This window comes from Rana temporaria, chromosome 5, assembly GCF_905171775.1.
Source record: "Rana temporaria chromosome 5, aRanTem1.1, whole genome shotgun sequence".
In the NCBI taxonomy this organism is placed as follows: domain Eukaryota; kingdom Metazoa; phylum Chordata; class Amphibia; order Anura; family Ranidae; genus Rana; species Rana temporaria.
The window spans coordinates 5,428,953-5,445,335 of record NC_053493.1 but is presented as its reverse complement, the minus strand read 5'-3'; the positions used below and the strand labels follow the sequence as shown (position 1 = coordinate 5,445,335).

The window sequence follows — 16,383 nt, the reverse complement described above, 5'->3', positions numbered from 1 at the left end:
AACAAGTTCAGTTTGTCTCTTAAGCTCATTAGCTTTTCTTCAGTATCTGCTCTTTGCGCCTTCTTATGTTCATTCTCTAGTATACGGATCTCCCCAAGAAGGCCATCTAACTTCGCCATCAAGGCGCGTTTTCGATGAGCTCCTAGTGAGATAAGAATTCCCCTCATGTAACATTTGTGTGTCTCCCATTTACATAGCGGCGTTGTCCCATCATTTATTAGCACAAGAAATAGAATCCTTTTTTCTATCTTACCCTCATATTCTGGATCTCTGATTAGCGTTTCATTGATCCTCCAATTCCACTCCCTTGGGCCTGGTTCCCCCCATTCTATAGTACAAGTCACTGGCGCATGATCCGATATAGTAAATGAACCCATTGATGCTTCTCTATGTTTTGATCTAGAAATATGTAGTCAATTCTTGTATATGTTTTATGTTTTGCTGAGTAAAAACTATAATCCCTCTCATGTACGTGTACAGTCCTCCAGCTGTCTATTAACTGTAGCTCTTGTAAGATTTTCCTTGCTCTCCGTAGTTTTATGTTAGATATATGGTAAGATGCCTTGGAGGAATCTAAGCTTGGCTCCAGTACCATATTCAAATCCCCCCCTAAGATCAATGCCCCTTCTTTATTCTGGTTTACCATGTCCAGGTACCTCTCCAGCGTAGGGACAGGGTCTTCATTTGGAAGGTATATATTTACTAAGGTGACCATGTTCCCATTCAATATTCCCTTTACCAGGAGAAAACGTCCCTCATCATCTGTTATTACTTTAGATTCCTTCTATATTAACTTTTTAGCCAATAGTATTGCTACTCCATTTGCTTTTGAGGTGTGGGAGGCGCCATGATACACCACGGGAAATCCCGGACTCTTTAACCCCGGGATTCTATCTTTTTTAAAATGAGATTCTTGTAGGAAAATAATTTGTGATTTAAGCCTCCTTAGTTCCATTAATGTTTTAGATCTTTTTTCTGGGATATTTAACCCCTTGACATTATAGGAGGTGATATTTATTCTATTCATCTTGTATATTGTCTTACCCGTTTCTCCCTAGGGTTTCCCCTCTCCAGTAAAAGTGTTCCCCTTAAATCCTACACAGATGGGCGGCTGGGGGAGATGGAGACACTACGGAGAGCCTCACCTGGATATTGCTCCGGGTGCGCCTAAAAAATGGTTCCACCCTTTTCGAAAAAAAAACAAAGATAAAGAGTTCCGCACCCCCCCTGAAGGGTGTGGTTTGGGAGGGAGAACAGATCCCCCACCCCCTAATTTCTAACCTTTAATATGTTTATATAATTTTCAAACATCTAAGAGCATGACACTTAAGAGCATGACATTCTCCACAGGCATAGTATAAAGCATTAAATTCAACCCTCTTGAGGAGTGGTGTAGAGAACCCCCCCCCCCCCCTGTTACAAACCCCCCCCCCCAAAAAAAGGGCCGATCTACCCTCCCCCTGCACCCCTCCCCCTCCACCCCCCTAAAAAAAAAAACACCAAGGTACCCGAAAACACAGAAAAAAAAAAAAAAGGGAGAGCAAGAAAGATATTTTCACCATGCCTCTTCAATTTCAAAACTACCTCAAAACCACCTCTATCAGACATCAGGACTCAGAGGATAATAGAATATTATATTATAGTTATTATTATTATATTGTAGTCTCTTATATTTCATATCCACCATATTCAAAAAGAAAGGAGAGAGGGGGCATGGCTAAAAAAAATGGTTTATCTCTTTTTTTCCACCCCCACTCTTGTATAACCCATTAATTAGCCCTTTATAATAAGTCCCTTTTTGCATGGATCCAAAAAAAAAAAAGAAAAAGTGGGCCCAGTTCTTGAGGAAAAAAAGAAAAAAGAGGTGAGGCAGAGCCACATTCTTCTCTCCCGACTTCCTCTATGTTAATCTGTGGCCAGCTGCCCCTTTTCCACTCTTTATGTAGGGTACGTTGGGTATCCTCTGAGGGGCCTGTCCTTTATACTACCAAGTAGCATTCTTATTCTTATTATCTATATGTGCCTTTTTTTTTCCCTCAGTGTCTGCTCCTATTCTTCACACAGCCATCTTCTTAGCTATTTCTCCGGGGCTTTTCTCCATTGTTCTCTTACTTCAGGTAGTTCAAGCCAATTTGGGACCTCTATAGGCTCGGTTTCTAAAAACTCAAAAAATGCAGGAAGCTGTACAGGCTCTTTCAGACTAAAGCTCTTCTCTTCTTTTTTCACGAAAACAGCCAATGGGTACCCCCATCGATATGTGGCCCCCTTACCACGAATACAGTCCAATAAGGGTTTGAGCAACCGCCGCCGGGCTTTAGTCTGCCAGCAGAGATCTGGAAATACCTGTATATCCATCCCCTCCCAAGTTATTGATCCCTCCTTCCACGCCACTCTAAGTATCTCCTCCTTTACTCTATAGAAATGTATTCTACACAACACATCCCGGGGGATGGTCTGTGCCATATTCCGTATCGTTGGAACTTTATGCACCCTATCCAGCTCGAGTGGGGTGTCTGGGGGCTTTTTTAAAATTTTATTCAGGATGGATGTGACCCCTTCTCTTAGTGCGGGTCCTTCAAGATTGTCGGGTATCCCCTTAATACGCAGATTGTTTCTTCTGCTCCTGTTGTCTGCCTCTTCTGAATGCAGTTGCAGCCTGATTATATGCTGCTGCTGTTTCTCCAATTTTTCCTCCAAAGCTAATAGTCTTGAATCTGCTATTTCTTGTTGCTTCTCCAAGCCAATAAATTTTTGTTCATCCTCCACCACGTTTATGCGCACTCCCTCGATTTCCCCCCTCAGTGTGCCTGTTATGTCCATTAGCATTATCTGGATATCCTCCTTAGTCGGGATAGCCTGTATGAGCCTACTAAGCTGACTGATATCTGGTGCTAATACTTGGGGGTGGTTGTTGTATAGTCCCTTGTGTGTCCCGTGTGTTGTATAAGCCATGTCCATTATATGCACACACCTGTCCTTCCTCCTCCGTCCTGGACACTTCCCCCCCTTGAACAAGGCTCTCCCTCCTTAATATTGAGGTTGCTAATGTACCTGCTGGGTCCTGAAGAGGGCCCATACACCGCTCCGTCGAATCAATCACTGAGGGGGAAATTAGGGGTACCTGCTCTCCTGCCACCTCGCCGCGACATCAGCCTTCTTTCCAAGCGCGGTGGTGACCAAACTGCCGCTCTCCTGAACGGCGCACTCCGGGCTAGGCTAAGCTCTCCTTAGCGTGAGCTCACTCCGCCATGCTCCTCACACTCCCCCGGAAACGGAAGTCCTCCAGAAATATTTCTGATGCTGGCATCCACTCTGATCAACAATTGTTTTAGATATGTTTACAGACTATATTAACTCTTTTTTTAAAGACCTTTAGACGATAAATGAAGGTACTCGGATATAATTTTTTTGTCATGATTTATTTCCTTTTTATTCTGACCAGAAATATACATGTGATTGTATGTACACCTGTTGTTTTGATGTATCATATACCTCACTGTTTTATTAATGGATTTGGTGTATGCTTTTTTCATTAATAAAACGTTTCTGTTAAAAAAGAAAAAGATAAGACAGACCCCCACATCAACACCACTGGCAAAACTGTATATGTTAAAAAGGGACCATAAGGATATGCTGGGAAAGAAAAAATATAAATAGAAAATTACATAGGGTAAAGAGTCTATACATATAAAGCAAAAACTATTCAATTACGTGTAAAAAGACAGACCTAAAACATTGGTATGCTCCTGGTATTTTTTTTTTTTTTTTTTTTTATTAAAGTGTATTTTGTGCGTGTACTCGAGAGAGGAGCCGGACTGCAGGAGTTGGGAGTATGCAGGCCTCCCCCAGAGGCAATCTGCCACCTTTCTCCATGCCCCGGGTGGCAATGGCGGGTGTGTGAGGGGGTCCTCCCACACAGCCCGCCCTACCTGCTCCGCTTTGAAGCCCAACGGGGCAGAGGGACTCCCTATAAGGGAGTGAGAGGATTTGCCCACTCAACCAGCCCCGTTAGTCCTTCGCCTCTCTTTTTTTTTTTTAGAGACCGCGTGGTCAAAGTGTGTGCATGTTAACCCAATTTCGAGTGCGTGTGGTGGTTTTTGTGGGAGGGGGGTGGGCGTACTAAGCGCAGGCTTACCTCGCATAGCACACCCACCGGGAGCCGGGCTGAGACCACCAAACTCAATTCACATGTAGCAGAGACCGGGATCCGAACCCCTAGCTGCAGAGGTGAATGGCTTATCAGCGCAGTGCCAATCGCGTTGAGCCACCGCAGCTCCTTGGTATGCTCCTGGTATAACTTTGCTTTGGGGTTAGGTCTGGTATAGATATCGAGGGGAACCCCTACGCCAAATTCTTTCTAAAAATGGCATGGGGGTCCTCCCAAAATCTATACCAGACACTTATTCAAGCATGCAGCCTGGCAGGCCAGAAAAATGGGGGAGCTAGGGCCCCCTCTCCTGAACCATTCCAGGCCACATGCCCTCAACATGGGGCGGTGCTTTGTGGCAGGGGGCCCCTCACCCCAAAGCACTTTGTCCCCATGTTGATGCGGACAAGGGCCTCTTCCCCACAACCCTGGGCGGTGTTTGTGGGGTTCTGCAGACATGGGGCTCATCAAAAAGAAATAACGGAATAACTGCAGTTTTTCACAAGTCCTTTGTTAAAAAATAAAAAACAATGTCCCCCCGATGTAGATCCACTGTCAATCGCAACACCCGCCTGACCTGACAAAAAAAGCTGCCCGTGACAAAGGCTAACTGACGATGGCCTGCTCTACTGTCTGACAGTTCTTAAATAGGTAAGGGATGAAGCCACCTGGTAAAATCACCCACTTATGTCACCGACCCAGTATGCAGCTGTTGGTAACGTCATAAGGGGTGGTGCCACTAGGTAATGTCACGAATGGTTATAATGACTTCTTGGAAGTAGAGATGTGCCTCATAAGGATGAATGGGGATAAAAGCAAAAAGAGAGCCTCATTGCGCAATGCCGTATTAAAATCTATTGGTTCCAAAAAAGTTAGTTACTTACATTGCTGAGTACCTGATAGTCCTGGCACCCGGCGTATGTAGCAGGCGATTATATAAACGGTAATCTGCCCTGAACGGATGAGCCCCTGTGTTGGCGTCCTCTTGCACGATTCCCGGGGGTATTCTGGTTGGGCGGAAATAACGCGATGATGCGATATTACCTCGAAGTTTCGGCTAACATAGAAACCATCATCAGGAAGTAGTCCTATCAGGCACTCAGCAATGTAAATGTCACTTTTTTAATTTTTTGTGGAACCAGTAAATTTTAATATGGCATTGCGCAATGAGGTGCTCTTTTTGCTCTTATCCCCATTCAAGCTTTATGAGGCACATCTCTACTTCCAAGAAGTCATTATAACCATTCGGGGTATCCCCACATGTGCATAAGACCATACTAGAGATAGGTGGTCCATATCCAGTGGTGAGTGTACATCAATGTGGGGCTCATAGTCCGAGCACCAATCTGTAGGAGACATATTTTGAGCACTGAGCACCATATGGGATTATCTGATGTCATTATTTCAATGATGTATTTTCATTAATATATTTTTTTGTTTTTTTTTTGTTTATCCAATGATTTGTCTACTACTTATATCTAACTATTTCTAGCGCAATTTTTTGTTTTCTTAGACATTATTACATTGATGTGTGCTATAAAAATGCACTGGTCATTGTAAAAATTACACTGGCAGGGAAGGGGTTAACATCTGGGGGCAATCGGTTAACATTGTTCCCTCAGCGTGTTCTAACTGTAGGGGAGATGGGCTGCCAGGGACATGACAGAGATCACTGGGAACAGTAGATCTGACATGTCATTAGTTAGGATGGGGAATTTGCCTCTATACAGAGCGATCGCGGGTCGCCGGTTATCCTTCTTGCACGGACTGACGTACAGGTACATCGGTTAGCGCAGGGGAGCTGACCTGCCGCTGTATATCTCCTTGACCTGGTCGGCAAGTGATTAAATAATGTGGAAAGTACCGCTAAATCGAAAAAATACCGCATTCAGTATTTAATGCAAAATTCTTAATGTGTGGGCTTCACATTGTTTTTTGGCTTCTGAAAAACGACAAAAAAAAAAAAATTCGAACATGCTGCATTTTTTAACGTCGTTTTTTAAAATGTCGTTTTTCGGGTTGTAAAAAATGATCGTGTGTGGGCTAAAACGACGTTTAAAACACGCGCATGCCCAGAAGCAAGTTATGAGACGGGAGCGCTCGTTCTGGTAAAACTAGCGTTCATAATGGAGTAAGCACATTCATCACGCTGTAACAGACAAAAAAGTGCGAATCGTCTTTTACTAACAAGTAATCAGCTAAAAGCAGCCCAAAGGCGAATAGAACTTCTCCTTCAGAGTGTCGTCGTACGTCACCGCGCTTTGTTCATTTTTCAAAAACGATGGTGTGTGGGCAACATCGTTTTTAATGATTTTTTTTTCATGACGAAAAACGACCGTGTGTACACGGCATTAGAGCCAGTGCCAGTCCCAATCAGAGAACCAGTGACAGTACTGACCAGACTTTTTAAGGTGCTTACTAGCGTGACAATTGTTTCTTACTGCAAATTCTGCTGTCTGATAAATACGTCTGCTACTGCACCCAACTTCTTATTTATTATGTGATCTTACCTAGGAACTTGACAAACAGAAGAAAACCGATGGATTCAAGCACATGCAAAAACCTCAACAAATACAGTGCAGCTTATATGCTAGAACAGAGTACACTGTCGATGTTCAACCTTATGGAAACATATGCCCAGAGGTAATGCCTATACAAATATTTGCTTAAATGGTTTGTAAAGGAACATTTTTTTTTTTTTTATCTTAAAGCGGGAGTTCACCCGAAAAAAAATGTTTAACATTAGATTGAGGCTCGTTTTGTCAAGGGGAATCGGGTGTTTTTTTTTAAATCCAAGCAGGACTTACCGTTTTAGAGATACATCTTCTCCGCCGCTTCCGGGTATAGTCTTCGGGACTGGGCGTTCCTATTTGATTGACAGGCTTCAGACGGTCGCATACATCGCGTCACGAGTAGCCGAAAGAAGCAGAACGTTGGTGCGGCTCTATACGGCGCCTGCGCACCGACGGCTACTTTTGGAAAATCGTGACGCGATGTATGCGACCGTCGGAAGCCTGTCAATCAAATAGGAACGCCCATACCCGGAAGCGGCGGAGAAGATGTATCTCTAAAACGGTAAATACTGCTTCGATTAAAAAAAAAACACCCAATTCCCCTTGACAAAACGAGCCTCAATCTAATGTTAAAAAAAAAGGTTTTTGGGTGAACCTCCACTTTAATAGCTTCCTTTACCTTAATGCAGTGCTGTTTTCATGTCCTTATTGTTCGTTTTTGCTCTCAAGTTGCTGTAATTCTTCTCTGATCTCCACACTTCCTGGTTGTCTGTTTCCTGATAACCACAGTACTGGGAGCTTTCTCTCTGTGGTCACTAATCAAGGAGGTGTGATTACTGTGTGTCTAAAACCCCACAGCACCAATTGGTTTCGTTTTCCAAACCATCATTGCCCTGTATTGGCTCTGTGGCTCTGTACAGCAGAGAGGCAGGAAACAACATGCAAAAATGAAACTAGAAACTACAGGTACATTATATGATTGATTTTTATCCATTTTTAATCGTTTTTAAAAGGAATCAGTTAACTATTATGTCTATACCCTGTAAACAGTCATTTCAGCATAAAAAAAATGTTTTATTTCCAACTCCTTTAAAGCCCAACTCTAGGTTTATTTTTACTTTAAGTAGTTGGCCCAAATGAACCGTTTCCTTTTAATAGATGCACTCGCTGTTGACAGCCCATTATGGCCTCAAATGCACAGTGTCACAATGATTGCATTTGTTAATGTCCCCTTTTTATTATAAGGGTCCTGAATTTGTTAGTCTATAATCCTAATCCCAAGGCAATGTGTAAAAAAACAACCCGTGTTCTGCCAAAAAAAGTGATGAAACTAAAATGTTCTGTGGCAGTCTGAGAGCTGCTGCAATCACCGAATGTGTGCTCCTCACATATAGTAACAAATATATAAATAAAGAGTGCTGCACTGCTGTGATATACCGCTGTGTGCAATGAAAGATACTATATATATATATATATATATATATACATCTAAGTGGTGAATAGAAATGAACTATTTTAATAAAGTACGGGCCCCAGGGCACCTGCTGCTCTACCAAGCTCCAAGCTACTATTGATTACTATCTTGTGAGGCTTTAAATGTCCTACTGCATTGACCTTTACATCTACCAATAATACAATATTTTGTTATTATCAACTATGCCCTAAAACACCAGTGTTTACTGGGTCTCTGGTCCTGGGACCCCCTACTTCTGTTCTGTACCCCATACAGTTGATAGGTCCATCTCCGCATCTGTCCCCCTTGGTCACCGTGGGAGACCCCCCATACAGTGGCCCTGGCACCTGAGCTGACGGGACTCTTGTTTTTGGAACTCTCCTGACAAAGCGACGCTGACGCAAAACTAGTTGAGATTCCCCCACGTGACCCCTACTTCCACCGTGATGTTCCCCAAGGGATCATCAAATTTCGGTGACACGTACAGCTTGTCACGTTGTTTGTACTGTACTTCATTGTCCATGTTTTGATGTCTTATTTTGATACTATGTTAATAAATTTATATTTTTTATTATAACCAATCTCTCTGAGTACCTACTCACCTTATACTGCAATAGTCCTACTTCCCTCTCCTCCCCTAGCTTTTGCGTTTGGTCTTTTGGGTTTTGGGGTCCCTTAAGCCTTACTTCTATTCAAAATTGATTTTTAGGATGATGGTAATATTAATAACAAGTCTATGGGCCAGATTCACATAGAATTACGTTACTCCACGGCGGCGTAACGTATCCCATTTACGTTACACCGCCGCAGGTTTACAGCGTAAGTGCCTGATTCTCAAAACTCTTACCTGTAAACTTGCTGCGGTGTAACGTAAATGCGCTCGGCGCAAGCCCGCCCAATTCAAATGGGGCGGGCACCATTTAAATTGGGTGCGTTCCCGCGCCGAACGTACTGCGCATGCTCCGTCGGGTAAATTACCCAACGTGCATTGCGCTAAATGACGTCGCACGGACGTTATTTGTTTAGACGTGAACGTAAATGGCGTCCAGCGCCATTCACGGACGACTTACGCAAACGAGGTGATTTTTTACATTTCGACGGCCATACTTAAAGCGGTAGTTCACCCTCCTTCACCTCATTATTACATTACTTTCGGCATCGTAGCGCGAGCTACGGTATGCCGGTCTTAAATTTTTAATCCCCGTACTCACTGTGCTATTGTTGATTGAAGAATCCGACTCCCGCGGGGAATGGGCGTGCCTATGGAGAGGGAGGATGATTGACGGCCGGCTCTGGCACGTCACGCTCCCCGAAGACAGCCGGAGTAGGTCTCGGCTATTCACAGCGCCTGCGCACAGGCTATGCGCAGGCGCCGTGAATAGCCAAGCCTATTTCGGCTATTTCCGGAGAAGCGTGACGTGCCAGGGCCGGCCGTCAATCACCTTCTCTCACCATAGGAACGCCCATTCCCCGGATTCTTCAATCAACGATAGCACAGTGAGTACGGGGATTAAAAATTTAGGACCGGCATACCGTAGCTCGCGCTACGATGCCGAAAGTAATGGAATAATAAAAAAAAACATTTTTTTTTTTTTTTTAACAGGGTGAACCCCCGCTTTAATATGGCTTAGAACACCTAGGGCTCAGCCCTAATTTTACGCGGCGTATCTCGACGGAAACAACGTAAAGTTAGATCGACGGGCAGTGTGGATGTTCGGGAATCGCCGTAACTAGTCATTTGCATATTCTACGCCGACCGCAATGGCCTCGCCACCTAGCGGCCGGCCTAGAATTGCATCCTTAAGATCCAACATTGTAATTCAATTACACCTGTCGGATCTTAGGGCTAACTATGCGTAACTGATTCTATGAATCAGTCGCATAGTTAGGACGGCCGGAACACAGAGATACGACGGCGTATCTCTTCTGTGAATCCGGCCCTATATGTTTAAAAGGGGGGGGGAGGTTTTGGGACTTTAAATGAGATGCGTTTTTAGCAGTATGCGATTAAGTATATATATATATATATATATATATATGGAATATGAAAAATGTTTCCATAAAAACCAGGCTCAAAGTTACCAACAAAAAAAGCACTAAACCAAATTGATCTGTCTAGCTGTATGCATTTAAAAACAGAGGTTTAGTTGCAAGCATTTGCAAATACCTGTAGTAAGCTGCAGCGCCATCGTCAAGGCACCCCGTGTGCTGCAGTCCTAACTATGAATTTAAAGTCTCCTAAAAAGGAGCACAGGTGTGCTAATCAATAGATAGGGGGCAGGTTTGGTAGGCATGTTTGGTTCCTCTCCTGCATTTCTTTTGTTTTTCCTGTGCTCTTTTTTGCCAGACAAACTATAGGTAGGGGCGGGCTTAGGAGATCACCTGCCCCCTATCTATTAATTAGCACACCTGTGCTCCTTTTTAGGAGACTTTAAATTCATATTTAGGACTTCAGCACACGGGGTGCCTTGACGATGGCACTGCAGCTTACTACATGTATTTGCAAATGCTTGCAACTAAACCTCTGTTTTTAATGCATACAGCTAGACAGATCAATTTGGTTTAGCGCGTTTTCTGTTGGTAACTTTGAGCCTGGCTATTATGGAAAAAAAATTGATGTTCTATATATATATATATATATATATATATATATATATATATATATATATATATATATACACACTTAGGGCCAGATGATTCACAGAGATCAGCGTTTCTCTGTGCGGGCGTAGCGCATCTCATATGCGCTACGCCGACGTAACATAGAGAGGCAAGTACAGTATTCACAAAGGACTTGCTCCCTAAGTTACGGTAGCGTAAATGGGCCGGCGTAATCCCGCCTAATTCAAAGTAGGCTGGTAGGGGGCATGTTGTATTGAAATGAATCGTGATCCCATGTAAATGAAGCACCGAACGAACGGCGCATGCACGCGCATTCTCAGAATCACGTCGAATTTATGCCCTAAGATACGACGGCTCAATAGCAACGACGTGAACGTAACCTTCGCCCAGCCCCATTCCCGTACCACTTACGTAAACAACGTAAAATCCGACGGCTGTTCCGACGTCCATACCTTAACATTGGCTGCGCCTCATATAGCAGGGGTAACTTTACGCCGGACGTAAGTCTTAAGTAAACGGCGTAGCGGGCGCAAGTACGTTCGTGAATTGGCGTATCTAGCTCATTTACATATTCGATGCGTAAATCTACGGAAGCGCCCCTAGCGGCCAGCGTAAATATGCACCCAAGATACGACGGCGTAGGAGAAATTCAGGCGTATCTTGGTTCCTGAATACAGGGCATAGATACGATGGCGCATCTTTGAACTTACGCCGCGTATCAATAGATGAATTCGGGCCACAATCGCATACTGCTAAAAACGCATCTCATTTAAAGTCCCAAAACCACCCCCCCTTTTATCCATTTACAGGGATGGAGGCCTGTGGTAGTTCCTATCATATGCCTCATCTAAAGTCCCACCCTATGCCCCCTCCTTTTTTGACAAGTCTATATGTTTTTCTACTAAGAGGTTAACAATTAATTCAAAGTGCTAATACTCCTAAAAAAACTTCAATATTATCCAGTGCTCCTGAATAAACACAATAAATGTCCAGTGCTGAAAAGTCCAAACACTAATTAAGTGATGGTGTACTAAAAATGTTTAATCTGTGAAATATTCCACTTACTGTGGATGTGTAGACTCCTTTAACCACTTCCCGACCCCCGCATGTATATGTACGTCCACAATATGGCACGTACAGGCACATGGGCGTACACGTACGTCCTCGCCTATTAGCGGGTGGGGGGTCCGATCGGGACCCCCCCCGCTACATGCGGAGGTCGGGTCCGCTCGGGGAGCGATCCGGGACCACGGCGCGGCTATTGGTTTATAGCCGCTCCGTCGCGATCGCTCCCCGGAGCTGAAGAACGGGGAGAGCCGTGTGTAAACACGGCTTCCCCGTCCTTCACTGTGGCGGCGCATCGATCGCGTCATTCCCTTTATAGGGAAGACACGATCGATGACGTCATTCCTACAGCCACACCCCCCTACAGTTGTAAACACATACTAGGTGCACCCTAACTCCTACAGCGCCACCTGTGGTTAACTCCCAAACTGCAACTGTCATTTTCACAATAAAGAATGCAATTTAAATGCATTTTTTGCTGTGAAAATGACAATGGTCCCAAAAATGTGTCAAAATTGTCCGAAGTGTCCGCCATAATGTCGCAGTCACGAAAAAAATTGCTGATCGCCGCCATTAGTAGTAAAAAAAAAAAAAAAAAAAAAAAAATGCAATAAAACTATCCCCTATTTTGTAAACACTATAAATTTTGCGCAAACCAATCGATAAACGCTTATTGCGATTTTTTTTACTAAAAATAGGTAGAAGAATACGTATCGGCCTAAACTGAGGAAAAAAAATGTTTTTATATATGTTTTTGGGGGATATTTATTACAGCAAAAAGTAAAAAATATTGCTTTTTTTTCAAAATTGTCGCTCTATTTTTGTTTATAGCGCAAAAACTAAAAACCGCAGATGTGATCAAATACCACCAAAAGAAAGCTCTATTTGTGGGGAAAAAAGGATGCCAATTTTGTTTGGGAGCCACGTCGCACGACCGCGCAATTGTCTGTTAAAGCGACGCAGTCCCGAACTGTAAAAACACCTTGGGTCTTTAGGCTGCATATTGGTCCGGGGCTTAAGTGGTTAACCACTTCCCGCCCGGCCTATGGCCGATTTACGTCCGGGAAGTGGTTACACAATCCTGACAGGACGTCCTGCAGGATTTCATGCCGCGCGTGGCGATCGGTGATGCGGGGTGTCAGTCTGACACCCTGCATCTCCAATCTCGGTAAAGAGCCTCCGGCGGAGACTCTTTACCACGTGATCAGCCGTGTCGAATCACGGCTGATCACGATGTAAACAGGAAGAGCCGTTGATGGCTCTTCCTCACTCGCGTCTGTCAGACCTGAGTAGAAGAGAGCCGATCGGCGGCTCTCCTGACAGGGGGGGTTCACGCTGATTGTTTATCAGTGCAGCCCCCCCTCGGATCGCCACATGGACCACCAGGGAAGCACACCCTGGACCCAAGGGTGGGCCCAAAAAAAAAGAAAAAGCATGTAAAAAAAAAGTATTTAAAAAAAAAAAAGATGCCAATCAGTGCCCACAAATGGGCACTGACTGGCAACATGGGTAGATCAGTGCTGCCCCACAATGTCCATCAGTGCCACCCCAAGTGTCCATCAGTGTCCATCAGTGCCACCCCACAGTGCCCATCCATTCCCAGTGCCCACCTATCAGTGCCCATCTGTGCCACCCATAAGTGCCGCCCATGAGTGCCCATCTGTGCCGCCTATGAGTGCCCAGTGCCGCCCATCAGTGCCGCCCATGAGTGCCCATCAGTGCCGCCCATGAGTGCCCATTAGTGCCGCCTATGTGTGCCCATCAGTGCCGCATACCAGCGCCGCCAATCAGTGCCACCACATCTGTGCCCGTCAGTACTACCTCATCAATGTCCATCAGTGCCATCTCATCGGTGCCCATCAGTGCCCGTAATTGAAAGAGAAAACTTACTTATTTACAAAAAAATTAACAGAAAAAAATAAAAACGTAATTTTTTTTTCAAAATTTTCAGTCTTTTTTTAGTTGTTGCGCAAAAAAAAAAATCGCAGAGGTGATCAAATACCACCAAAAGAAAGCTCTATTTGTGGGGGGAAAAGGACGCCAATTTTGTTTGGGAGCCACGTCGCACGACCGCGCAATTGTCTTTTAAAGTGTGACGGTGCTGAAAGCTGAAAATTGGCTTGGGCGGGAAGGTGCGTAAGTGCCTGGTATGGAAGTGGTTAAGAATGGTTGCCGCTCAGACGCCATTCGGTATCTCCTCCTTCCTTATCCAGTTAATCTCATGGATATCCCCATGGTAATCTCTAGACAGAGCTCATAATCACAGAGAAACTACCATAGTGTAGTGTATAAAACCTTCAAAATATTTTATTAAAATTATGTTTTGCACTCGCACTAAAAACACTTGTAAAATAGCATTCCAATATAGAATCCGGCACAAACTGATCAAATGCTTGCTGTTACTCCTCGTAGCTCATCTGTTATGTCGCCTTACTCCTCCCACGCGTATCATCACTAACCACGTGACTTCATCAGGGATCCCTGATATAGAGCTGGCTGATTTTTTTCCCCTAAAAAAAATCTGCGTTTTTTTTTTTTTTGTTATAATAAACTAGATTTACAAATCAAATCTTTTTGTTGGACACCGCGCCGGTCCTGAGGAGCTTTTAAGCGAGGCAGCGGCTTCGGCCTTTTCCCAGGATCGCGGTGGATTGATTTCTCCCCTGTACACCCCGTAGAGGCCACCAAAGCAGGAGGGTCAGTTGTGAGGGTCCGCACCCGGTAGCAGGAGGACTCTAGTGCCGGTCCTGAGGAGCTGCGGGCAGGATTTTTTAGACTAGTCCGCGGCTTCGGCCTAGTCCGCGACGGGCGGCCTTTTCCCAGGATTGACTTCTCCCCTGCACACCCCGGAGAGGCCACCAAGGCAGGAGGGTCAGTTGTGAGGGTCTGCACCCAGTAATAGGAGGATTCTTAGCGCTGGTCCCGGGGAAAAAAACGAAAAATCTATTTATTTTTTTTAAATATGAATCGAATTGACTTACCAACTCCATTTTTAAATCGAGCCCTACCCTGATATTCTCATGTGTTTTTTTCTGGTTACTGTTTGTAGTAAATTATATTTTTGTTTCACAATAATAGCTGATTTTGTAAAAAAAGAATAAGGCTTACCAAAATGAAAGTGATTTTAAAACGTTTCTTTTTTTTAAATAATAAACATGTTATGCTTACCTGCTCTGTGTAATAGTTTTGCACAGAGCAGCCCTAATCCTCTTCTTCTGGGGTCCCCCACCAGCGCTTCTAGCTCCTCCTTTTCGGCAAACAAGCAGGCCGCTTCCTATGAGGCACTCATGCAGCCTCAATCCCTAGCTGCATTGGAGGGATGGGGGGGAGAGAGAGGGAGAGAAACACATTTTTTTTACCTTAAAGGGGTTGTAAAGGAATAAGTTTTTCCCTAAATAGCCTCCTTTAACTTAGTGCAGTCCTCCTTCACTTACCTCATTCTTCCATTTTGCTTTTAAGTGTCCTTATTTCTTCTGAGAAATCCTCACTTCCTGTTTTTCTGTCTAACTCCACACAGTAATGCGAGGCTTTCTCCCTGGTGTGGAGAAAGCCTCTTGAGGGGGCGAGCAGGAGTGTCAGGACACCCACTAACACACAGCTCCTTTCTCTATCTGCAACGTAGAGTGTCCTGACTTGCATGCTCGCCGCCTCCCCCCTCAAGAGGCTATCCCCACACCAGGAAGAAAGCCTCGCATTACGGTGTGGAGTTAGACAGAAGAACAGGAAGTGAGGATTTCTCAGAAGAAATAAGGACATTTAAAGCAAAATGGAAGGATGAGGTAAGTGAAGGAGGACTGCACTAAGGTAAAGGAAGCTATTTAGGGGGAAAAAAATCCTTTACAACCCCTTTAACCACTTCCCGACCGCCGCATGTACATATACGTCGGCAGAATGGCACGTACAGGCACATTGGCGTACCTGTACGTCCCTGCCTAGACGTGGGTGGGGGGTCGATCGGGACCCCTAACCCCCCCCCCCCTACACACGGCGGTCGGGTTCCCTCGGGGAGCGATCCGGGACGACGGCTATTTGTTTATAGCCGCTCCGTCGCGATCGCTCCCCGGAGCTGAAGAACGGGGAGAGCCGTATGTAAACACGGCTTCCCCGTGCTTCACTATGGCGCTGCATCGATCGAGTGATCCCTTATATAGGGAGACTCGATTGATGACGTCATTCCTACAGCCACACCCCCCTACAGTTGTAAACACACACTAAGTGAACACTAAATCCTACAGCGCCCCCTGTGGTTAACTCCCAAACTGCAACTGTCATTTTCACAATAAAGAATGCAATTTAAATGCATTTTTTGCTGTGAAAATGACAATGGTCCCAAAAATGTGTCAAAATTGTCCGAAGTGTCCGCCATAATGTCGCAGTCACGAAAAAAAACGCTGATCGCCGCCATTAGTAGTAAAAAAAAAATAATTAATAAAAATGCAAAAAAACTATCCCCTATTTTGTAAACGCTATAAATTTTGCGCAAACCAACCGATAAACGCTTATTGCGATTTTTTTTTACCAAAAATAGGTAGAAGAATACGTATCGGCCTAAACTGAGGAAAAAAAATGTTATATATGTTTTT

General features: G+C 44.5%; 1 protein-coding gene across 1 annotated transcript in view; it reads left to right on the top strand.

The window, feature by feature from the left end:
* Positions 1-16,383, top strand: part of LOC120939756 (NACHT, LRR and PYD domains-containing protein 12-like) — a 429,782-nt gene that overhangs the window by 389,460 nt on the left and 23,939 nt on the right. Inside the window, exon 16 of the mRNA XM_040352091.1 lies at positions 6,662-6,790. Coding sequence (XP_040208025.1) covers positions 6,662-6,790 — 129 coding nt within the window. The remainder of the gene's footprint in view (positions 1-6,661; positions 6,791-16,383) is intronic.